At 38.4% G+C, this 24972-nt stretch overlaps 1 protein-coding gene across 10 annotated transcripts in view; it reads left to right on the top strand.

The window, feature by feature from the left end:
- Window positions 1-24972, top strand: part of CALD1 (caldesmon 1) — a 191076-nt gene that overhangs the window by 162992 nt on the left and 3112 nt on the right. For all 10 annotated transcript variants that reach the window (XM_054061704.1, XM_054061686.1, XM_054061724.1 and 7 more), the window contains 9 exons: window positions 4535-4683; window positions 9420-9675; window positions 11276-11416; window positions 18524-18567; window positions 18660-18738; window positions 20034-20171; window positions 21178-21273; window positions 23876-23959; window positions 24281-24314. In XM_054061704.1, coding sequence (XP_053917679.1) covers window positions 4535-4683; window positions 9420-9675; window positions 11276-11416; window positions 18524-18567; window positions 18660-18738; window positions 20034-20171; window positions 21178-21273; window positions 23876-23959; window positions 24281-24314 — 1021 coding nt within the window. The remainder of the gene's footprint in view (window positions 1-4534; window positions 4684-9419; window positions 9676-11275; window positions 11417-18523; window positions 18568-18659; window positions 18739-20033; window positions 20172-21177; window positions 21274-23875; window positions 23960-24280; window positions 24315-24972) is intronic.

The raw sequence follows: 24972 nt of genomic DNA, 5'->3' as shown, positions 1-24972 counted from the left end.
AATAATAAAAAAATAATGGCCATCTGACTGCCTTAACTAATGATTTTCCCCTGAACTACATCCCATCATATAAACTGTGTATACCCAAGATTTTTCTTTTGTTTTAAAGAGAAAATCTACAAAATTTACTGCATTGCATTTCCACTGTAAACACAGGAGCTGGTGCCATGGTGTTTTACTGTATGGTAAGTAAATGAGATCTGGGGACCATTTATCTTCAGGTTATAGCTGGACACAGGGATCCATGTTCTGTGTTTTGTGGCAACTATGCTTTTGGTTCAGTACAGCACACACCAAAATATACCCCTATTCTAATCAGACATTGAGACTGGTCAGGGTCTTGGAGATTTGGACCCAACTGGGGTCAGCCAAGGCTGTGTGCCTTAAAGAGAAGCCACAGCAGAGACATCTAGTAACAGTCAGCCTGGTGCATTTCCAGCTGCTTGGGAGCACTGAGGTTTGTAGAGGGTCCAGTCCAGGGCCCTTAGTTGTTAGATTAATTCAAAACATAATGTAGATATTTAGCTCATCCTTGGGCTGTGATGAATGCAAATCATGCCACAAGGTTTTATGTCCAGTTGCCTGGCTTGATTACCAAGTTATCGTATTTTGAGTAAGGTACACTTGAAACCAAAAAGGCAAATAAAGTGATCAGTTCGGCTAGAAGAAAGATTCCTAATGAACAGGGAGAGAGATTGGCAATACTAGAATGAGTTACTCCAGAAAGAGAAAGAGTTAAATGAGACCTAATGGAGTTACTTCAGAACAGTGTACTGGAAAAACTAAACAACAGCTCTACTCTAAATTAACTCAATTGCTAAAGCAGAGGAAAAAGCTGAGCAAAAAATAAGAGATGGATTTTATTAAGAGTTCTTCATAAGATAGAATTGGCTTGTAATATTCATCGTTGCATACAGTGTTTTAATATTACAAGTAAATGTAAAAAGGAGGCTCTAACTGACCACAAATATTGATTTTGGAGGGGACATGAGACACAATTTGTCCTGCTTATGTTTATGTGGAGCTCACTCAAATATCACTGGAGCTCTTGTTATGATTTTGAACCCTAGCCGCAGGGCTAGATTATTCCAGGAAATCGGTAAGGCTTTTAAAGGTGACTTGTGATCTTAGTGCTTCTATTTTTGGGTGTTCAAACTGAGACAGTTTAAGAGAGTCCCACTCCTAGTGGAATGCTGAATACTCATCCACTTAAAGGTAAATCTTTTGCACACATATCAAGCTGAGCATTCAAAACGTTTTACTCATTTCTGAAAATCTCAGTCGTTGCTTCTTGGGTTGTGAAGAAAAATTGACAATCTCAGACTCCAAACCAAGCCAAGATCAGGGGCTCCCATCTCCACCCCTCCCCCCTCTTCGATGACATGCAAACTCAGTGAGGCCCATTTCTGAACCATATATGTAGTTAAGAGGATGGTAGTATGTCAGTAACAAGATTGTGAAGTAATACAGTGTATCTACAAAATCAGATTTTGCTTTTGCAAATGCAAACACAAACACGTCCCTTCTTACTGTGACCAAAATCTGGCCCTCAATGTTCAGGATTTGATCAAATTAGCTAGAAAAATCTGTCTCCTTTTCTGAACTGCCTCAAAATTTTTGGTTCTCAAAAGTGGCCTGGAAAGTTCATAAGAACTAGCTTTCTCATGATGTGAGACTTCTGGTATTTCCTGCTTCCAGTTTGGCTAGACTGCCGCAACAATTGCTTTTCTCATGGTATTTGGGTATGGCAGTTGGCTCTAAATGGAAGCTTTAGACCCAGATACCCACAACTTTAAAGTCATGAACTAATTAAGCCCACGTAAGAAATCAAATTTGCCAAATGGCCCCAACCTCAAAAGCTGATTCACTAAGGTGTGAAGGTGTTCAAACTCTAGATTTAGAAATCTCAACTTTCAGATATTAGCATAACACCCCCACGGGGTGGGGAAGCAAGCAGTCTAAAGAAAGATTAAAATATAAATAAATAAAGAAGGAAATTACCTAAACATGCTTTTCATCATTTTCTAGCTTGACTTGATGGTGAAGACCAGATAGTACCACCTGTCTACTCTACACTGATTCCAATTATCTTTTTTACTGAATTCAGCAAAACCTGCATTAGCCTACAATTTAGTAAATGACTGAGGCAAGGGAAAATACTTTTGTATTTGTAGTGGGACATAAAATTTCTCCTTCTGTGTTGATCAATCTCTGTTTTGGCATTAAAATTAATAGGAGAAGGATTGGGCCAAAAAGCTGTGAAATATTTCTGTAATATCTTGTTTTATCATCTTTTCAAATAAAGGCCAAGCTGTATTAATGGTTTTCTCAAATGCAGACACATTACCATAAACCCTACCGGCTTCTGAAATGTTATTTCCTAACCCACTAATTTTAAAACTGTATTGTTTTAATATTAGTTTTCTCAGTAATTTCAGTTAAGATGTAAGAGATATGGCCCTCCTTAGAGGACTTCAATACATCAGGCAGCTGGAAGTATTTGCTTTTTAATGAGACTTAGAACAGCCTTGATGAAAATCTCAGCAAAGGAAATCCTATGCTCTCAAAATCCCAACACAGATATCCTGGCATATGAAATCTTACAAAATCAACTTCACTGCTTTCAGCATCACCCTTACTGGGACTGAAGGCTTAGGAGATTTCTAACAGACAGCAGAGATTTCTTCTGTGACACAATCACTAGCTAAAATCCTGCCTAGATTTTGGAGCACCAAAAATATGTAACTTTCTGATGGCATTCATTAGGCTCAGTGAATAGTCCTGGTTGTCTCAGCCGAGCTCCTAGAAAACAGAGAACCATTCCTTGAGGCTGCTAGTAATAATGGCCTTGTTTGCCAGCTGTTACGCCATCATGCCTAAAGAATGCATGGTCATGGAAACTGAACTGCCTTCTTGCCCATCAGGGTGATTCTGCCAGGTTGTGGCTAAAGTCTGTTGGCAGAAAAGGGTGGAGAAAGTCTTGCTCTCAGAACAGCTCAAATGCCTCTGTGGGCTGCATCCAATATCTCTCGCCAGTGGCAGATTTGGTCAAATAGTTTAACTACCCAGTACTCTCTTATGGAGTGTGTGCTACCTTGTCATTGTCCATTGTATCAGTTTCTGTGAGCAAGAAAATTGGCTTTAGGTAAAGTCAGAGGCTGACTTTACAACTTCACTCAGTAGCTTAATTCAAGACCTTAGGGTGATCCTAACTTTGAAGACTCTGAATTCATCTTTTATCAGTAAAGATATTAGATCTCCTGAAGTTCTTCTCTGATGAGCCAGGGTAGAAATTTGATTTTATTTGTGCGTGTGTATTAGTTTTTTATTTTGAAGTGCAGCTTGGAACTCCATAAAAGCAGTTGTGTTGAAGACAGGACTGTTACAGAAGTTCTAGTTAGCAAATGGGTTGGCAACAGGCTTCCAAGAGACAGTATTTTCTTTTCTGAAGACCTTCATACGAATTTTTCACAGAAGGTATTTCTTGCTTGCCAGTTATATTCTTCCTCTAGTACGGTAGATTTAGGAAAAAAAATATTTTGGAGGTCAATGTTTCATCTGCTGCTGTTGAAACTTTATTTGTCTGGTAGTGTAACTAACAGAGTGGGAATTATTCTACCTAAGAACTTAAATCAACCCATATCATCCTTCTCTTATCAGTATATAGCCATTACTTAAGATACAGGCATCTGTGATATTGGTAAATACTTCAAGCTTATAACTCTGAAGGAATACCAGAGAGTGAAATACATGCACTAAATATACTTTATTTAAAGAAATATAAGACAAAGCTTTTTTAGGACAGAGAAAATTTTTGCTCTTGTATTTCTGGAGAGAACATTTGCTTCCTTGCAGGACTAAATATTCATGTCTGATAACGCCATCCATAAGTAGCCTCTCTGGTAGGATTGTGCTTTTTCTTAGAGTAAGTTTTAGTTAGATATAAGGATAAATTTATGTTTTGACCATTCTTATTACAATACTGAAATATCCTCCTGTTATGACACTGGAAAGAGTGTGAACTTTGTTGACCAATCTTGACAATCAGTGAAGTTTATATGTTATTTTTATTGCTCCAATGCCATAAACCTTCTACCAAGGATGTATTAACAAGCCTAGTCCCACAGAGTTTGCAATCCAGAATAACAGGCAACAGGTGAATGATGCTGCAGCAGGAGGGAAGAGGGTTAGAGTGCCTCAGTGGGGTACAGTTGCAGAAAGAAGCGGTATTGTAGTATAGTCCCATGGTCATAGCAAACTTTCACACAAGATGGATAATTTTTTTCAAGATGTTTTTATCTCGGATTCAGATAGGACAGCAAAGTGGTGATTGTTCACAGTTTAGAGCTTCACAGACTACTTCTGCCATGAAGCACATAAACATTTTGAAGACAGTTGCTTAGTTAATCATTAATACCAAAAAAATCTGCATTCCTCAGCTGGTGTTTAGAATGCCTCATTTTGACTCCTGGTTTGTTTTTTTTTTTTTCCATTTCTTGTTTTTGCTCCGTGATTTATGACATCTCCTGAGCAGGTAAAAGATGACAAGGATAAAGGAAAATCACCCAAAGAGGAAATGAAAAGTATCTGGGATCGTAAGAAGGGACTACCTGAACAAAAGGCACAGAACGGAGAACGTGAACTCACTGCCCCCAAACTTAAATCTACTGAGAATGCTGTTGGGTAAGTTTCAAGTAAACATTGGGTTTGCTTACATTACAGCAGAGCAGGGGCCATTTCTGGGTCTCTGTAGCAGCTGAGTAGAAGACTTAGACTGGCAGTATCAGCAGAAGTTCTAGTGTTCATTGAGTTGTAGGTGTAAATTAAGGCTGTTGACCTATTTTTCTAGAGAACTGTCCCCACATTTTTTTAGTAATAAAGTACAGAAAGCAGATGTGAACAGCCTTCCTCCCTCAGTAGAGACAAGTGGCTTTATTTGGCTCTGCTGGGGCTTTACTTCCTTGAAGGACATTTATTTCTAGTATTTATACAGAGACTAATAATGACAACAGCCCAGATCGTGTGTTGTCTAATTTTTCAAGTCAGATCTCTACCTTTACTGAAGAAAGCTATTTCCAATTACCCACCTGCTTTTAATCAGACTCTGCATATCAGTAAGGAGCACAATCCAGTTGGTAGTTCTTGAAAGAGCTTATCTCTTGATTTCAAGGCTAACCTTGAAATTAGGGGCATCTCTATGAAAATGATCTTTCAGTTAGGGGAAAACCTCTCCTAGCCAAAATGTTCTATTTTTTGTCTTTTTTATAAACTCTATAACAGTTTGATTTTTAATTTTCTTTTCAAGTAAATATTTGCCTTATGGCCGTATTAGGAAATTAAATGAAGGCAAAAAGTGTCTGTGAAAAATGTATTAAAAAAGGTTTCTGCTTGCTAAAAGAATGGAATACATGAAGCAGAGCAGTTGTTTTTCCTTTCAGCAAAAAAAAACAGGAATGAAGAGGTCAGAAATATTTTTTTCCTTCTTTTTTTCATCTCTTTTCCTCTTTTACATTGACACAGGCAAAAAAAAGGTTAAACTCTCCAGTCACTTTGAGAAATTGGTGCATGGCAGATGGTATTTGCTCTTGTATCTCAGCATTCCCCTCATGATTCTTCCGGGAAAAACAAACTTTCTCAAAATAAACTGCAGTTCAAAAGTCCCTGGAGTCACACTGACCTAAGGCCAAAAGACAGACAGAGATGTAGATGGAATAGCAGGAAATCGGCCTTGCTCAGAACTGTCCTGCTCCATGATTTGGGTCACGTCATCAATAACATGAGAATGGTTTTCTAAAAATATTTTTGTTGTGTTTTCATTTGCTTTACTTCCTGTGGGAGACAGGCCTTAGTGGCAACATGTAGATTTGAGTTTCCACTCTTTTTTCTTCTTCTGTTTTTAATTCTGATATTTCCCAAATGTCAAAAGAAATCTGTTTAATAGCTGAGTAGAGGACTAGTTTTAGCAACATCAGCAGATGCTCTAGTGTTCATTGGTTTGTTAGGTATGAATTGAGGCTCTTAGCTTATTTTCTAATGAGTATCCCATACATTTTTGGGCTTTATTTGGAACTATCTTTCTTCTTTTTACACGACATATCAGATCCTAGTTAGAAAGCATGTAACTTTCAGTGGTGAGGACTGAGAAATAGAGTAGTGGAGACTAAATAGAAATCTTACCTCTGTCCTGTCTTGTTCATCTATGTCAATTAGTAAGATAAAAAAAAAGAATAAAACTCCATTTCATAGCTTCCCCTTCTCATCTCCCCTCCTACCTGCCTTCTTCTCTGTTCTCATACAGGACTGCAAAAGGCCTGAATATGATGTAACGTGTTTTTTGACATTGTTCTGACAGTTTTGCCTCCAACAAACCATTTGTTTCCTTTTCCTCCTTGTCTGAAATCTGTTGGCCAATTTAATTTCTTAGCACCAAAGAGGAGCTTATGAAACTCTTCTTCCATCTAGCATCTCGATTCTAATTTCTCAGTGTCGACAGCAGGGAAGAGCGTTTCCCAGAATCTGTTAAAAAAACAGAGCAATTTCGAAGGTGGTGGAAAATAAAGGAGATTTACTTCCAGTTTATTGTTTGCTATTTTTGATTATGTGGAAACAGTAGGGGAAGTCCTGTAAGTGGCATGAGAATAAAATATGCCAGAAACTTTAAATGTCCTTCTTCGTAAGGAGAACAAAACAGTAACACGAGGCCTCCAAACAAATTTCTGAACACTGGATTCTACCTTTGGCTTTTACACATTGAAAGCTGAGAGTAGCTGCAAATTTCATTGAGACTATCTGCAGTGAAGTAATCGAGGACTAAACTTTCTTCTATACAGAGATAAAGTAAAATGGATATAATTTAAGAGAATCTTCCAGTTAACTTTGCTCTCTCAGTTCTGAGGGCTAGTATTTGTCCTTGCCAGGGATATCATTATGTCTATCAGAAGTGACCTCTTGCATCTTCCTTGAGCCAAAGGCTGCAGGTGTGGATGGGATGGCAACTCACACTTCAGAGACTAAGAGGCAAAAAAACCCAAACAAAACAACATTAGTGAGGTTCCTGGAATGTTTGCTATAGAGGTTACAACCTTGCAATGAAGCAGGAAAGCCTTAAAACGGCCAGTGATTTCTCATGGCCTCTGCAGGATAGATGCACTCGATCCTTACAAATACCTAGTGCCTTATTGTGGAACATATTGAGTTCTCAGTACTTCTGCAGACTGAATCAGAGGTATTTCAGACAGACACCCAAAATCATACCTCACACCACAAGAACTGGTCCTCACCTTGATTTTGAATGGGTTAAATGAAATTTCAAATAAAGTTTCCAGTGTTTTCTCACAATGCCTTAATTAATTGTATTCGTATTTTTCATTTTAAAAAAAAAAAGATAGTTCTTTTCTTTAATTAGTCATCACTACCTGATGGAAACCCTTATTCATGACCACTTACATTAACTTGACATTTATGGCAGAGGGTGATCTTGCAGTTCTGCTGCCATAGTTTAAGTGATTCCACTGAAAAAACACATTCAGGAACAGGGCCTAGAGCAGAAGAGCATTAGGATAAGGTGATATTAGGGAAATACATATTATATACTTTTAACTCTAGGTTTGAAAATGAAGCATTAGAATGTACGCATTTATAGACCTCCAGGACTTTTTTTTTCTTTAGCTTTGCTTTGTGATGTTCCACGGTTGCATAGAAAAGACTGTCTAAAATGAAGTAAACACATTGCAAAGTAAGTGCCAGGGCTTACTACTTTAGTTTTGAACTTGCACAGATGAAGTACAGCAGCCAAATTCACACAGCAGCATCAGTTCTGTTATGCTGGTTTGCCATATGATTTTTAATGATGTAGTTCCTAAATCATGCATGCCATGCTAGAACTGACTTTCATCAAAAGGACTCCATGTTAGTAGATTCTATTGTGATATTGAAACCACAGCTAATTCAGTTCTGGTCCTACAACCTGTTTTAAATGGAAAACTCCACCTAGATAAGGCATCTGTCTGAATGAAGAGCACCTTTGCAGGACTGTCCGTGATTCACCAGACTGCAAATTTATACATTATTTATTCTTCGTGTTGTTGTCTCTAATAGTTATCGTCACTGTTGGAACACTTAGTTTGTATTGTCTTGTGGCATTATACTCTGCAACACTTTGGTTGAATTAATGAAGTCAGTAATATCCATCTTTTTTTAAACACCACTAGAACAGCGCAGGAAGGTTTTTATTTTAAAAACTGTAAGTATATTTTCTTTCTGTATCTGTGAATAGCTCTTAGGTACTTATCTCCTTGTCAGCAGTAATATTAAATGCACTTAGGAGGCAGGCATTTGTCTGAACACTGGTGTGGTAATTGCTTAACTAGATGATGCTATCTGACTCCATTGAAAATACATACTTCACTTACTTCACTTATGCAAATTATTTCAGGTTTGTTTTTGGTTTTTTTGTTTGGTTGGTTGGGTTTTTTTATTCTTTCTTCTCATCTCATGTACTACAGCTGTTTGGAAAACCACTGATTTTCCCCTGTGGAAAGTTGCCACTAATAAATAATTTCCAGTTCCTTAATAAAAAGTCATCTTTTCCCTGTCAAATGTCAGCAAAGATCTGATAAACCTTTCTGTTCTTGCAGGCTAGGAAAGTTGAAGAAAGAGGTGTCATAGATGAGATAGTAACATTTTTAGGTTTTTAAAACACTGTTGAAGCTGTAATATTCTTTTCCCCTCTGATCTCCTTCTGTTTTACGCAAATCAAGTAATTTGCTCCCAGAGATGTTTATCTTTTCTAGCAGGTTTATAGAAAACTCTTGCCTTTGAAAGCAAAAGATTGTTGCACCTATTATTACAGAGAGCATAGCACAATATTTTTGCTCTGAGTTTTTTATATGTAAATTTATCTCATTTAAAATCATTAGAGAGGATTTAGTTATGGCTTTGCATTGCTTTGTTTTCTGTATAAAGTATACTTTTGGAAGTGTTTCCTCTGTACACAAACTGCAGAGCAGAAGTGTGAAACTATTAACAGTTTACTGTATACCAAAAAGATGCTGATGAGATACAATACCTCTTGCTGAAATTACGTGAGGTGTTAAATATTTCAAGCTCAGTTACTGAATTATTTTAAAAATGGAGGTGGCCTGAGTTCTCAGGCATGGTGATGCAGCTACTGTGCACAAGAATCACACGAGAGACTCTTCCCTATAGGCAGCAAATGGGAAAGGTTCTTCTTGTAGTATCCCAGCATACTAACTCCTGATGAAAACGTTTTGAGCTTGTCATAGTTTGCAAAAGGTCTTATAAAGCAATATCTTTGAATGCCAAGCTCTCAAGTTACTGGTTAGCATATGGCAGCGAGTAGCTCTGGCCAGGAAGGAAAAACCCATGGTGCATTACCTTCCCTTTAATTTCTTTCACAGACGCTCCAATTTGAAAGGGACTGCAAATGCTGAGGTGGCGAAGCTGGGGTCTCAGGTTGAGGCTGTAAAACGGCTAGAAGATCAGCGTCGTCGCCGAGGTGAGAATGAGGATTTTGAGAAGCTGAAGGAGAAGCAGCAGGAGGCAGCGGCAGAGCTGGACGAACTGAAGAAAAGGCGGGAGGAGCGCCGGAAAATCCTGGAGGAAGAGGAGCAGAAGAAGAAGCAGGAGGAGGCTGAGAGAAAAGCCAGAGAGGAGGTAAGTGTAAAATATGATGTATTTGACTCTGTTTTTCTTTCCTTGTTATTACTGCTTTACTTCCATTTACCTTGTATTGGTTGATAACTCTTCACAGCAGTGTCTGCCCAGACACTGTTGGGCAAAAAAGTTGGTGTGGCAAGAGGTCAATGGCTCTGCATTTAACAAAAAGGCCATGGGACACTGGCTCATAGGTGATGAAGCAGCACGCAGCAAGGAAAGCAAGACCAAATGCAAACATACAGACCAAAGTGTGCTTCTCATTCTTGGTTCTGTTGTTGCTATGTGAGGAATTGCTGCTGTGACTGTGCTTCAAACCCCCTTTTCTGGGCCCTCTGGGTTGTGTGATTTTCTGGGCATCACTGTTTCTTAATGTCTGTCAGGAGACGGTCCGTTGCAAGAGACCTTGACTTCATCTATACTACCGCTCAACTATACAACTAAAATCACCCTGTTTTCTAACCTTCAGATTTAACTGCAAGTTAACCACAAGTGACCACCTCATATAGATGCACTAGTGAGGACCTAAGGTAAAACATGCAGTCGTCTAGAGCAGAAAGAAAAAAATCACAGTTCTAGCCTCAGGAAAGTCATGGCTCAAATGTGTCTTCATGAGTCAGGATTTCATCTGTGAAAGTTCTTCTTATTTTCTTGCAGATGCAAAATGCCTACAGAGTTCTTTATTTATTCAGAGTGTCTTTTTGACATTACACAAATTGGATCACAAAGCACATGTCAGAAGTCCATCTGCTGCAGATCAGCCAGAATTCTAATGTTGTATAGAGTTAAGATGGCCTAGATCTTATTAAGAAGATATTCTTGTCTATTTAAATATTGAGTACCCAAGCACATTTGTTTGCTTGTACTTCATCTCCCAAGAGACTCTATAAATAGGATTTCTAAATCTCTGGTGCATCATTTAGGAATCTTAATTGTTTGGAAAACAAATGGTAAATGAACAATAATAGTGTGTGGCAGCTGAATGCCAATTGCTTTAATATAGCAAGCTGTTTGCAGTAGAAATCAATAGATGCTGAGATTGCACAGTATCTGGTCAGACTGTGCTGACTAGCACTCACAATGGTTTTGCATCAAGGACTTCTGGTCTGACTTGCAGATCATGAAGCAAAAACTCATGTTATCCCTTTGGAGGGAAAACTGTAAACATTTAATCTTCACTTTTTTGGGAACCTTTTGATTTTTTCCTTGTAAAGTATTAGCCTTAGCACAACAAACACCAGAGTAGGTGGACAGAAGAACAGTATAAAGTTGATACAAGAGGATACAGAGAAACTAAATCTGAGTATTTTTATAACTGTGGGTTTTTCTCTTTTTAGATGGCACTATATGGCAATAAATCTGGTGACTTCACTGTGAGGAGACACTAAAGCGGGACAGATTAGCTGTCTTCCCTGCCTCCTTAAGACTGTGATGAATTAGCAGCAATAAGTTGCTAGATTTCAGATAGATCACTTCGCTTTTTTGACTGGCATAAAAATCTGTTCTTAGAAACTTTGGTAAATGTTTGCAGGACTGCAAAGCCCAGTAATGGTGATGTAGTTTCCTGAAGAATAAGTGACCATTCATATTTTTTTTAAAGGAGGAGAAGAGGAGGATGAAGGAAGAAATTGAAAGGAGAAGGGCTGAAGCTGCTGAGAAACGTCAAAAGATGCCAGAAGATGGTGTATCTGAAGATAAGAAGCCATTTAAATGTTTCAGTCCTAAAGGTTCATCTCTCAAGGTAACCTTCTCACTGCATCTATACAGGACAGAAAAAGTAGTAGGGACTGTCCAAAGCAACAGCCAAGCACCAAAGCAGTGTGGGAATACTTGAAAGCAGACCTGGGACAATGCTCTGAAATGGACCTTAGCCTGAAACCTTTAGCTGAAAGACATCATTCATTGAGATAATTGAATTAGGGTGATTAGAGACCCTTTCTAGAAATAGAGTCTAGATCAGGAGTTACCTGTTCTTGTGGATGAAAAATGTCCAAAAAGAATCTTCACTTTCAAGCAAAACTTATTTTGAAAACTTAGAGCTGTTTTACTGTGATTTCAATGCTAATTTATTATAGGAGTGCTTTATGAACAGGTGCAGATAGAGATCACAAATGTTCTCTTTCCTTCCACATCCACAATTACTTTCTTCCAGATTACTTTGTCTTTAAACATATTTGGCATATTTATCACTAGTTTAAACTGCCCCATACAGGTGTTCTAGTTTATGTCTAATCCACCTAAAAGTAACATCTGCAAGTACAAGACTAGTTTTCATTTTATTATATAACACCAAAAATACTTTCTGTTGCTGCAGGAATTTCTGTGTGGTCTTCTGTGACCTATATTATATTGGAAGTCAGATAAATCAATTAAAAGGCCTTTCAGCATGGAAGAGGAATCCGAGCCTCACTGAAATCATTGGGAATTTTGTTTTGGTATTCAGTCCAGTTGCTTTCTCAGCTCAAGCTCAAACTGCAGATGTATTAATTGTTTTGAACTATCTTTTCCTTTTCTCATTTTGTGTCACTAGTCACTTAAGAATCCAAAATGCCCCTTAGTGGACACTAGGAGAAAAAAAATCCAGGCAGGAGGTTATCAGATAAGAGATCATTGGACCATTAAGTGGAACTCCACGGGATTAAGAACTCTTTGTTGATTGACAAACTGCATGTGGTCAAAATTATATTTCCACTCATGGAGACCTGTACTTAGAACGAATCTGGAGCTCCAACCTTATTCTGCTTTGGGTCTAGTTCTAGCAAATACAGTGTACAAATGCTTTTGACTGGACTTGCTTTTGACTTCTTAGATAATCTGAACCTGAAATACAAGTACAGAATATACAGAGCTGTAAACTAAGACAGCGAAACTTCATGACTTCCTCTTTTTAGGTAAACCTGCTTTTGCCTTTTCAGTTGCAAAGGACCATGTCAATAATAGACACTATAAATGCAGAGCTTCTTCCCAGCCCTTCTGGAAGGGCTTCTTTTCCTTCTTTCTGTGTATTGAGATGCTATTTATGACATACATTCAGAGCTTTAGATCACAGATGAGTCAGAAGAGAGGAAATTATACTTGAAAATATGTAATAGAAAGATACAGATCATAATTTTAGGGAGAGTGTGGAAAAAACACTGTAATTGGCAGGAGGCCTCGGAGGACTTTTGGATTGATGCTGCACCATTCTACTAAGTGTTCTCTCAAAGGAAAGCTGGAATTTTTCATACATCATTAATCATCCAAGGCCCAATTTTTTATTCAGGATAATTGCTGCTGGCTTTTATGGCTTGTTAGGTAAAAGTTGTTTGTTACAATAACTGATATATGCAACTCTGTACACATATTTTCTCTTTCTCTGTTTCTCTTTCTGAAAAATTTGTGATACTGTACATATTCTTGTCCATTGTCTGTCCGTGGCCAGAGTAGGTATGTAACACTGTTGAACTTCACATCCTAAACTGTTTCTTGGATTTACTTGGTCTTTAGCTGAGGGGAGAATAATCTCATTTTAATAACCTTATGTCAAATTTCAGTGTCAAACTCCAGTTTTCAGAAGACAGTGTGTTTTGTTATCTTTCGTTTGGGCAGACTTTTCAGGCTAGTCTAACCTGCTTGATGCGTAGCTTTCTCATCACCTGTTATGCACTGCCCAAGTTATCTTTTAACTTGTAAATCATCTGGCACATATTTTTTTCCTTGATGGATGTATCCTCTGGTTAAACATATCATGAGTCATGTGAGAACCCTAAATGCACAATTGTGGGTGGGTGGAATTAATACTGAAGAAAGGGAGACTCGCTATTAAGATACTGTATGATACATGTGCACATTCTGGCTTCTCCTAGAGCATAAACTGGCATCTTTTTCTTCTTCCTTGTCCTTCTCAATTTGATAAGTTTTGGAGAAGAAAAAGAAGTTCCTGGGAGTGACTTAGAGGAGGAAAGGGCATGCTGTTTACCAAGTGAACTACAAGAACGATGGAAAGAAGGGAGATAAACTGAAAGGAGTGTGACCTATTACCATTAAACAGACGCTGTATATATCCGCTAGGCAGGGTATGGGCTAGTGTGACAGGCGGACACAGAATGGAGAGACCAAGGGATATAACTCATCGCCAGGTATTACATGGTTCATGGATGAACGTATATAAATGTATGTTCACAAATATAGACATAATATACATATATGCTTATGTTTAGAAACAAGTACTGTGATTATCTCTTCTGGCCTTTTATGAATCACAGCCTTACACGGTATTATCAATTCTTATTGCTTTAACTGTTGAATACAGTATTTCACTGAAACCTGAAGCACTACTTCAGAAGAACTACTTTGGCAACATAGAGTCCTCCCAGTCACAGCAGTAGGGCTTGGTCCTTTCTGAGGGGACAGTGAAGAGGAAGCATGCATGGTAAATGCAAAGCAAGTTCATGGCTAGCACAGGGACAGAAGCAGCTTGGATTTCTTAGGGCTAGTGCTCTGTGGGCAGCACCAGCAGTACCAAGCATCTGTTCAGCCTCTGTGATCTTGCTTGGGTTTTTGGTTTTTTTTTTGTTTTTTGTTTTTTTTAATAAGGACAAAGACTGAAGCAACCTCTGCTGCGCTCCCATCCTGCTGTAGCTCATGCTTTCCCTAGTTTAGTTCACAGAAATGATGTTGCAGTAGAAGAATGAGATTTCCTGCATATTCTTTGTCCATTTTCCTTTTTAGACAAGTTCATTCCTCGTGTTTGCTAAGGGAAGGAGTGTTACTGACTCCTTGTATAACTATTCTCTAGTTTAATTAGGAGAGAACAGGATATTTCAATATTAAGAGCTCTATCACTACAGAAATGCAAATGGTGTTAGGCATTGTGGGGATGAGGCAATGGCAGGTGTCTCAGAGCCTGGGATATCGCCAGTCTTTGCAGAAGAAGACTCCCTGGAAACTGGCTGATGTGACAGGCCTCACTCTCTGCAAGGCCATACTGACAGCTAAGCCAGAAGATAAGACTCTTCAGGGCCAGAGATTTTTTTTTTTCTGTCCTTAAAGGCCTGTCTAGTCTTATCTCATTAATACTCTCAATACCTCACAGCTGGAGCAGTGACTGGAAATAATTAGACTCCACACAATCAGTTCTTCCTAGATGAGCTACTTTTGCAGCACAGGAAAGATAGAGTGGTAAGAAAGGATTTGTGACATTTGTTTTTCTCCAGTCTTTGATGCTGACGGCAGCACTCTAGTTGAGTAGGTAAACTGGAGTAAGTTGGTACCCTCTGCACAGATGCTGCTGACAGGAGGAAAAAGCCTAACTATGCTTAATGAAGCAAAAAAACCATGTGAACTGCTCAGTGAGAATAAGGAGAAACCACTTTACTCTCAGACACTTCCATCCAAAATGAATTTCTACTAGGTTCTTCCATCTATTGCATATGAAGCAAAATTATAATACAGGGATTTTGTTTTCTGCATGCATTTCTTATTTCCCTTCTTCCTTGCCCACTTTTTGAGAGGAATTTTTCTACATATTGGTTTGTGACACTTTCTGTCATATAATAGCTAATACACAGTTTAAAATTCCTAAGAATATTTTGGTATTTTTGTATGAAACAACTTATACTGGGAATTTCTAGATGTTTTTTGTTTCTGAACTCATTGGCTCAAATTGTGCATTAACTCATTCTTTTACCATTCTCTTTCTGTTCTGTTCTGGGAGAATGTACCAATGAAAGACAGTGCACTTTGACACTCACACCGTAACTGCATTTTTAATATGCAGGATATTTCTTGCACAACCAGCAGACAAAACACATTAAGATGAAATTTAACCAACGACATATATCAAAACATATCTATATAGTATTAAATGTGGATAAATGCGTGCATATATCACTGTACAACTTCTTGCTTAGTTTATTCCTTGCCACTTTTATGTGCTGACCCTTTTCAGTAAGGCCTTAGTCATGGGTGAGTCTCTGTGTGGTTTTGATTTGGGTCCACTGGTTAACTTTCATCTTACGTTGCAAGAAGGGTAGGTGCCCCTGTAAGCATTTTGTTGTCTAATCTAAGTTTCTTTGGTAGGTAATAAAGGGAGTGAAAGCCACCCTCACTGGATAAGCAATCCCCCCATTCCTAGGGTGAGGTGAGCTCCTCTACCTCTTCAGTGACTACAGAGGGAACCAAAATGAGTAATTTTGGCTAAATGCTTAACTTTCAAGCAAGCGAGGTTAGGTGGCCGAGATGCAGCCTGAGATCCTGTGTTCTTTCTCTCTGGTTGTAATTTAATTAGAGTCTGGCAGGTTGACTTTTCAGAGTACGTGTGTGTTCTGTATCAGAGGCTTTGGGAAGTATTCCATGGTGACAGAAAGTAGTCGAGGCTGTTTAACAAGATCCTGTTAAAATGAATGCAGCAAAAATATTCTTATTTTCTCTTCTCAAATTGAGGAAATATCTTGCGTTTTCTGCTAACTACCTTATTTTTACTGTTTCTCTTACAGATCTATTTTGTAATACTGTTTACTGTATGTGCCAAGCATTTAAAATATTTTGCATGGAGTTTGTGTGGTGTGTGGTGGCTAAATGACCTTTAGATGTTGCTGTGCAGTTTAAATATGTTTGACTTTTATGTTGAATATATGTGTGTATACAGGTTTTTTTCTAAGTGCATTAAATGCATGCTTGTGTTTCATACATAGTATGTTTTGAGGAAGATGCTCTAGACCAAACTCTCATATAAATATGCAGGAAATGTGTTATCAGTCCACACAAAGCATGTGCTTGCTTGGGGATGGGGCCATGTTCCTCTCCAAGGGTCGCTTCCTAACTCTGCTTTGTCATTTGACTTATATTCTGATTTACTTTCTCACCCTTCTGTTCTGAATAATCCCCAACTTATTCCTGATACCACAGCAGGTGTTCTGAGAACCGCAGTTTCCAGTGGATAAAGAATGACCCCGTGTCTTTTTATTACAGCCTCAAGAATACGTGTCCCTCTTCCTCTCAGCCTTTTCTGCTCTTACCCCAGTGTCTACTGAAGGCAGCTTTTCCTGCTGTGCAGAAACATCTCTGCTTTCTGAAAACAGGAAGACTATAAAGAGTCTACTGTTAGCATCTTTTAAGATTTGTTCCTATTGTAAGCTTTGAAGTAGAAATTCAGTTCATCCAAACCAGACGATGCTGTAAATGAATTATTAGCCCTGGTTCTTTGAGGTAGCCCATATTCATGCTTGCTACCAGCCAGGGTTTCACTGATGCAGTCGAAGAATTACCTGTTCATTCAGAGCATGAGAGAAACCAGCGTCTCTTCTCAGTGCAACCATCATTTTTGATGCATTGCTGGTTATGACCCAGAATTCAGCCTTGTGGGAAACTTTTCCTGCTGGACCATAATTGAGGAGAGGTGGCAAATTACTATCATAGATCTGTTTAGTCACTTTTAATCAAATAATTTACTTGCTGGTTTTATGGCGATGCTGACTGTATTTACTCTCGGTGAAAGTAAGTTGTAACCTGTTAAGGCTGACAGAAGAAGAGCCGCAGCTCAGGACCCATGTGGATGTGCTGGCTCTTCAGCTCCTGCCTGGTGTGTTGCTGCCACCTGGTGACAGCAGTGAGTTGGAACTGTTGGTACACACCTAAGAAAGCCTGTTTTTCTATTCAGGAGTGAATTCAGATCATATATTAGCAACTAAAACTGTTAATGTAAATTACTCTGTAAATTGTGTATCTATTTTTTGAGCTTTAGAGATGCCTTTGAACTGTATTGATGCTAGCTAGAGCTCCTCTAAGGAGCCTGTTTGACAAATTCCGCTCTGAAGTGAACCGCCTGAGTTTTTGTTTGCATGGGCTTAAGACATAAAACATGCATGCCCTTCGATGGGATTGCTATGGGATTTAGTATTCTGGTACAGCCTGCATGCTAAAGGCACTGAGGAGAACCATTTAAAGGAATGACTGCCATTGCCTTATTGGAAAGGCATGAATGCCACAGCAGTCACTGTTAAAATAACTTGAAAATGGTCAACCCATACTGAGACCGGGGAATCCCCAGGAATCCAGCCAAGCTGATTAATACTCATTTCTATCCCCTGGAGTTGCTTGTGTATATGTTACTCTTAAGCAAAGCGAAACTGTAGAACCTGGGACCAGAATTGGAACAATGCAATGTGGAAGATACATGAGGGAGCTGATTAAAGATTTTTTTTTACTCAGAATGTAAATAGACTCCCCTCCATCGTGAAATGTTTTAAAACTTTATTCAGAAATATTACAGTATTTTCCTACACACAGACTAGAAAATAATGATGAAATGTAAGCTACCAGTTAGTATAATAACAGCTGGTGGATATTGATTCAGCAATGACCCTGCTGAACATGAACAGAGTACAGTCTGACTGGCTTTTTGGAGCTCAAATTAAATTCTAAGTGTCCTGCAAAAACATGCATGAAATAGGATACATGGCTGAGCTCCAAGCCTGGCCTAGCCTCATGTCTCAACTCAGAAAAACATTACTAAATTTGCTGTCTGCCTCAAGAGTTACATACTTACTCTTACGTGGGAGATATGAGGAAATTTGACATTGATTTTGTGTATATCAACCTTTTCACAAGATCAGCTTCTTCCCTTTTCTTCTTTCTGTATTGGTGGTTTACCCTCTTCTTACAAATGAGACACGGAAGTTATATGCAGGATGTAAATATTAATGCAGAAAATATATCCACTCTTATGAATCTGTAGCATAACAGGCTCCTAAATATAAAACCTGTGTGTGTGTCTGTAGTGATTTCTGTTGTAACACACCTCTTTCAGGTTGCCTTTTTATTAAGTTTACACTTACAGCTCTTGTTTCTCTGTTTGTTTTTTTTTCAGATAGAGGAGAGAGCAGAATTTTTGAACAAATCCGCTCAGAAGAGGTAAAGCAATAAAACAATAGGTTCAGTCAAAACAGTGGTGTTTAGTTGGACAGAAAAATAATTTCTTTCTCTCTTTTTTCTTCTTCCTGCAGTGGCATGAAACCCACCCACACGACAGCAGTTGTCTCAAAGATTGACAGTAGACTTGAGCAATACACTAGTGCAATTGAGGTAAGTTGATTCCAGGTCATGATGGCTCTAGTTACTGATGGCATTTGGGACTTTAGTAAGCGTATGTTTCAATGTTCAAGAATTGCAAGGATTTTTGTTCACGCACTTTTTTTTAACGTGACTTCAAGAATAAAATGCTCAGGGCACACCTACAACCAACATACAGATTTGTGTCTTCCCTCATATACTACAATTTACTCTGTCGGCTTTGTAATCTTGGAATAGCTCTTGAAGGACTCAGCATCTCTTGAGTAACAGTTCTACCGTCTTGTTTGCTGATGAGAGTACTATCAGCAGAGAATCATGACAGTCACGCTGAGCAAAGTTGACTTACCAGCTTGTTTAGGAGATAAAGGAACCGGGCCTATGTTGCTAGCTGCCACTTCAGAGTGAAGTTCCTTGGCAAAGAAAGATACTATAATGAACTTAAGGAAGTTAAGTAGTGACAAAGGAAAAACAGAATAAAAAATAAAATGCAGAATTTAAGCCCACGTGATTTTGACAGGTAGTGTCTAACAATGTGCCTTGAAGGCAGAATTGAGGACTTTTTCTATCCATAGTCCAAGAAGATATAGGTGTTTCATTTTTCTCATTTTGTTTTGGGCTTTTTAGCTGTCTTTATAAATCAGTGAGTTCAGGCAATGTGAAAGCTACTGGTTAATATACCAGGCCAACTGGACTGAGTTAGTAAGAACAGGGACTAGAATAGTATGGAAAAGGGTATTATCTCGATAGCTGAGATTAATTTCTAGCACTTCTTCATTCCTGGCTGGATTTTTTTCTCATTTTTTTTTAATCACAAATAGAGTTTAAGCATGGTACTCCCTTGAGGTATTAATTTGTTGGACTTTATTTTCCTTTAACTTAAAGGCAACTTTAGCAATTACAGATCAATTAACAGAGGCGCAGCCTTTCTCCCCTGCCTCCATGCAAGGTATTCCTTAGCTCTGCCCTTGAAAGAGCCATGCTTTCAGGATGTAGGTGCTGGAACTTGAAAGAGGAGAAGTGAAAGCCTTGGAGCAGTTGAGTGTAAAGCTATGGGGTTTGTGAGCTTTAGAAATGTAACAAATATAAAAATCAAAGTGATTACAGTAGTTTTTCATATCCAGTCATGTCAAGGATGCAACTACAAATGTAAACGAAGAGAGCCTTTGGTGGCATCTCTTGATCTTCACAAGAGATCATCGCTAGAACAATTTACAGTTGTTGCATTCACCGTCATTGCCCCAGAGTCAAACTCCCCTGCAACTCCAGCTGTTGATGCCAAACACCAACTGGCCTTTATTCTTCTGCAGGGCACAAAGGCTGCAAGACCAGCTAAGCCAGCAGCCTCTGACCTTCCTGTTCCGGCTGAAGGTGTCCGTAATATCAAGAGCATGTGGGAGAAAGGGAATGTTTTTTCATCACCTTCTGGGACAGGAACACCAAATAAGGTAAGTGCTTAGTTTTACATACTGATTATAAAAATTATATTGTGGACCTGACCTTGCCATTCATGTTCTTATGAGTAAGGCCAGCTGCTCCTGTTGACATCACTGGTGAAGAATATCCCAATGGATCTTAAGGTCCTCAAAAACCCACAAAATTGTAAAGCTGCAAAATTGAATATAGCAGAAGAATTTAGTGACATACTGAGCTAAGTTATGAGACATTCCAGAGCCACATCAGATATCTTAGACAAATATAGCTGGGTAGTTCAAGCAGAGTACAAAGAAATTCTTTGCGTTGGGAAAGATTCTTTTGCGAGGCAGAGGAGGATCAAATAAGCATGATAATAATGACATTTTATAGATAATGCATGGAACTATTTGTGGGATTTTCATCTTTTCTATGTAAATCCTTAAGGCAGCATTTCCTGTCTATAAATTGATGTGAGTTAGTGAGCATTTATCATAGCCAAAAAACTTAGCTATGGATTGAAGGGTGTTATTACAGACAGACATGAAATTTCAGTAATCTGATTTGAACAAACAAATGTCCTAACATTTTAAAGATTTATTTTAATGGTTTAAATTTCAAGCCACTTAGCTCTATCGCGTGCTTTGTTGGAAAAAAATCATTTAACAAAACAAAAATATAAACTTAGACTAGTGTCTCTTCTTTTAGGCTAAAGATTTTTTCTCCTTGGAATTTGGGGTTATGAAACAGCAAGACCAATGGTTATTTCTGGGTTAGCACAAAAGTGTAAATTATTTTGTCAGCCCACTTTTGTCATTATTGAAAACTAGAGGATAGTAGTGCTCTGTAGTTCACAGGGACAATATGACCATAGGGTCAATATGACAATTCAGACCACACAGGATGACTCTTAGCTCACCGTAGTCTCGGTGAGGACCACCATATTAAACTCAGGCTTAGCTTTGTTTTAAAATCTAAACCACAGAAAACACAGCAAAAGCTATTCTGAAAGTCTTCTGATTAGATTTTATTATTTTGCAGGAAACTGCTGGACTGAAGGTTGGTGTCTCCAGTCGTATCAATGAGTGGTTAACCAAGACCCCAGAGAGCAACAAATCACCTACTCCAAAACCTTCTGTAAGTAAACCTGCAACAACCATCTCTTCAGAAAGTGGTTTGTCTTCTGGGCCAAAGGTTGTGGTGTTTTTTCCTCAACTATCTGATGGTCTTTGGAGGAACCTTGCTGCATGCCCTCTCTTGGAAGCTCACAGAGGCCCTCTGGCTGCTGACTCCTGGGTAGCCAGAAAAGCAGGGATGAAACAAGGCAGTCCTCTCTTTAAACCTTAGGGGTGCTTATAAAAGACACTGCTCAAAGAAGCACTTATCTAGTAGAGAAGGATGTTAATTTAACACCTGTGAGAGGCCTGTCATTAATTTAGAAATTACCAGCCATAGATCTGCATGAAACACTTTCGCTTTGGCCCTTGCCCTGTAAAAATCTTTCAAGGATATTTTTAAACACAACTGAAATACTTTAATCTTTTGAGAGCCTAAACGTCATTTCTAATGAAGGCCCTTTAGCACAACCCTTACTTCAGTGAGAATCAGAGCAGAAGATGCTCTGTAATGAGCTGGGCATGTGGTAAGCAGCAGTATGGATGTGGGAAGGAGCAGAAACAGCTAATTGTAGGGAAGGGGCGGGATGAGGAACTGTATCTGTAGGTGTCCATATTGGATAATGGCAGGGCATCACTCATGGTTTTAATAGTTCAACTTTGGGATTTTAGTAAAAAAATCCATTTCTTCCCATATCCTTGTGTAGCATTTTTCTGCCTGTCCACTCGACTTTTCTGAAACGTGGAGCTTGACAGATGTTTTTTTTAATTCATGCCCCTCTTTGTCCCAAAGAGGAGCTTGAAATTTACAGCGTTGTCTGTAATGTCAGTATTTACTGGTAGCTACATGGAGATAGTGTCCTTGAGGACACTAATGTAAAAACAAGTAATTGTGTTTCCTGTATTTAATCACAAAAGCTGAAAAGCGGGGCAGAATCTGCCTTCAGATATTCGACTCTGACTTACATGTTGCATCTTTTAGAGAATGTAAAACTAACCGCTTGTTTTGCCCTCGATAAACTGTTTCTATCTATGTCTTCATTTCCCTCTTTCTCAATAGATTGTTCTCTCTTCTTTACATATATCTGCTTGAAGGAGCCTGCCCTCCCCCTATTCTTCTTCTTTGGGGGTCTGTTTGCTAAGTTGGTCAGGTAAACCTGCTTATAATTGACTGTAATGAGTGATAGACGTCTGTGATGTGTGATTTTTACTTTCTTTACCAGGAAAAATGAAAGGGAAACCTAGAATTCCTTAGTTAGCAAACTTCCTACACCCATCATGTCCACCAAAATAGGAATCATTCAAAGCTTTTGTGACAATCAAGATTCTTGTGGCTTTTGGAACAACATTCAGTTAAAAGAAGAGGGAGGAAAGATTTCAAGTAGTTTTATGGTGAACCTAAATCACAGCTCCCAAATAATGTCAGGATTATGGAAGCGGTTTTGTGATAATGTCCACTGCAAGTGTTTTTGTGATAAGGTCCACTGCAATTCTGCCATTTTCTTCCTTCCTTTCTCTGTTACTGCTAAACTCACTTTTTGAATTACAGAATTGACTTATAAACATCAGGAAACCTCTTTGGTTCTAAATTATGATCAATTCTAGAACATTTCTGTTGAATGCAAATACTTCTTGCAGAAATCACATTTCTGTTCATCATTGGGCATTTTTCTACCTCAAGCTAGAAATTTTCATGTGCAGAAAACTACCAATATATGGATGGCAAGAACAAGATCCCAAACCATCTAGGACTTAGAACACTTTTGAAATGGAGTGTGCTTATGTCCAAAATTGTTTCAAGAGACTTCTGGTTGCCTACCACAGAGGTAGATACCAATCCATCTGCTTCTAAGCAGGTGCATTGCTACTAGTAAGACTAGCGTATGTTGTCTTGGTTTGTAGCCCTGCTTCTCCTCCAAAAGCAGCTTGACATTTTTATTGAGTATTGCTTAAAACCTCCATATACACTCACTTACAGAGAATATTATTGTTTTTTTAATGACCGTACCTCAACTTTTATTTTTCCATCAGGCCGGTAATTGGTATATGCTAAGATTTTTAAGGATGCAATGGAAATTTAAATGGATGTGAGTGATTACAGTGTTAAATCCTGAAACCTAGAACTAAGAATGCAGAGGAGGATCTGCTTTTCTGTTGTATTAGAAATCCTACTCCGTATTTTCTGCATTTTTAATGAAATATTTTGATTCTGATCTAAAATAACTGAGGCAAGCTACTTCTGAGTTCCTCCCTAATACAAACACTATTTCTGATTTTTTTTTTCCACAAAAATTGGAATTGTCTTTCTTAAAAAACTGTGATGCAGTAACTTTTCACCATACTCCTGAGGATGATCATAAGAAGCTATGGCCAATCTCTGCAATAATAAATAGAAGAAGCAGGATTGGATTTTGTCATAAAACATGCATATTTGAGGAGTGATTATGTGAAGTGTCATTCTAAATAGCTTAATAATTGATAGATAATGTAATATTTACCACTGTGTATGCTCCTTGACTTTTCTTCTGAGGAAGAACTTTTTCTTTTAAACTTTCTAACTTTATCTGATTAAAATAAACATGAACTAATGGTGGTTTCTGTTCTCTGACAATTGAAAAATACAGGATTTAAAACCAGGAGATGTATCCGGCAAACGTAATCTCTGGGAGAAGCAGTCAGTTGAAAAGTCAGCTGCTTCTTCTTCTAAGGTAACACTTCAGTGCATTGTTAAAAGGATATCTCTGTACAAGGCTTTCTAGGGGGAAAGTGCCATTTGCCTTCATACAGTCAGTCAGCTGGAATTAGGCCTTTACATGTCTTCTGGTACTAACCTGCCTTTTTAACTATAAAAGAAAGTACAACAAGGCACAGAGAGTCATAGACAGTGTGTAACTTTTATATTCTTATCTGGTATAGCTGTACTGTTTGTGGAAATCTATCCTTTGCATGGGATTGATCTTTTTTTCTTGTTATAAATAGCTATTTTCCTATATTCAGCTTTAATATTGGGTTATTAATTTTTCAAACAGGTATCAGCTTTGGGGAAAAAAACAGAGACTAATGGTAAGTAATTCTAATACTACACCTGCAAATGAAATAGAAAACTTAGCCACATTTTTGTACAGGCATATCTGGTTTAAAATTCTACATCTGTTGCTGTTGATGCCAAAAAAAAAAACCCTTTTTGCCTTTCAAAAGCTCCAATGCAATATCATCAAAACATCAATGTTTGAGAAACATGTCTAAATCAGCTTGCTAGATGACTGAGGACTAACAGTTTACCAGCCATGTTTGCAAAGTTTTTTTGAAGTGACAAGCATAATGTGATTGCTGTAGCTGGAGAGCTTCATTAAGCTGTGTGAGGTCTGAGGAATGAGATGGTCATTTAACTAATTACAGCAAATGCAAGACATCTGGGGAAGGCTCTTTTAAAGGCTGCAAGAAGAATGGATGTGCCTTTCATTAGTGAGGAGGGTAAATTGCATATTTTGTTCAGTTTTGGGTCCCTCACTAGGAGATATACGTTAAGGTGCTGGAGTGCGTCCACAGAAGGGCAACAAAGCTAGGGAAGAGTCTAGAGCACAAGTCTTATGAGGAGCAGCTGAGGGAACCTGGGGTTGTTTAGTTTGGAGAAAAGAAGGCTCTACGGAGACCTTATTGTTCCCTACAGCCACCTGAAAGGAGGTTGTAGCAAGGTGGGTGTTGGTCTTTCTCCCAAGTG

The sequence above is a fragment of the Cuculus canorus genome, chromosome 1 (assembly GCF_017976375.1).
Source record: "Cuculus canorus isolate bCucCan1 chromosome 1, bCucCan1.pri, whole genome shotgun sequence".
Taxonomy (NCBI): domain Eukaryota; kingdom Metazoa; phylum Chordata; class Aves; order Cuculiformes; family Cuculidae; genus Cuculus; species Cuculus canorus.
The sequence above is the reverse complement of the archived record's forward strand: the minus strand, read 5'-3'. Positions and strand labels throughout refer to the sequence as shown.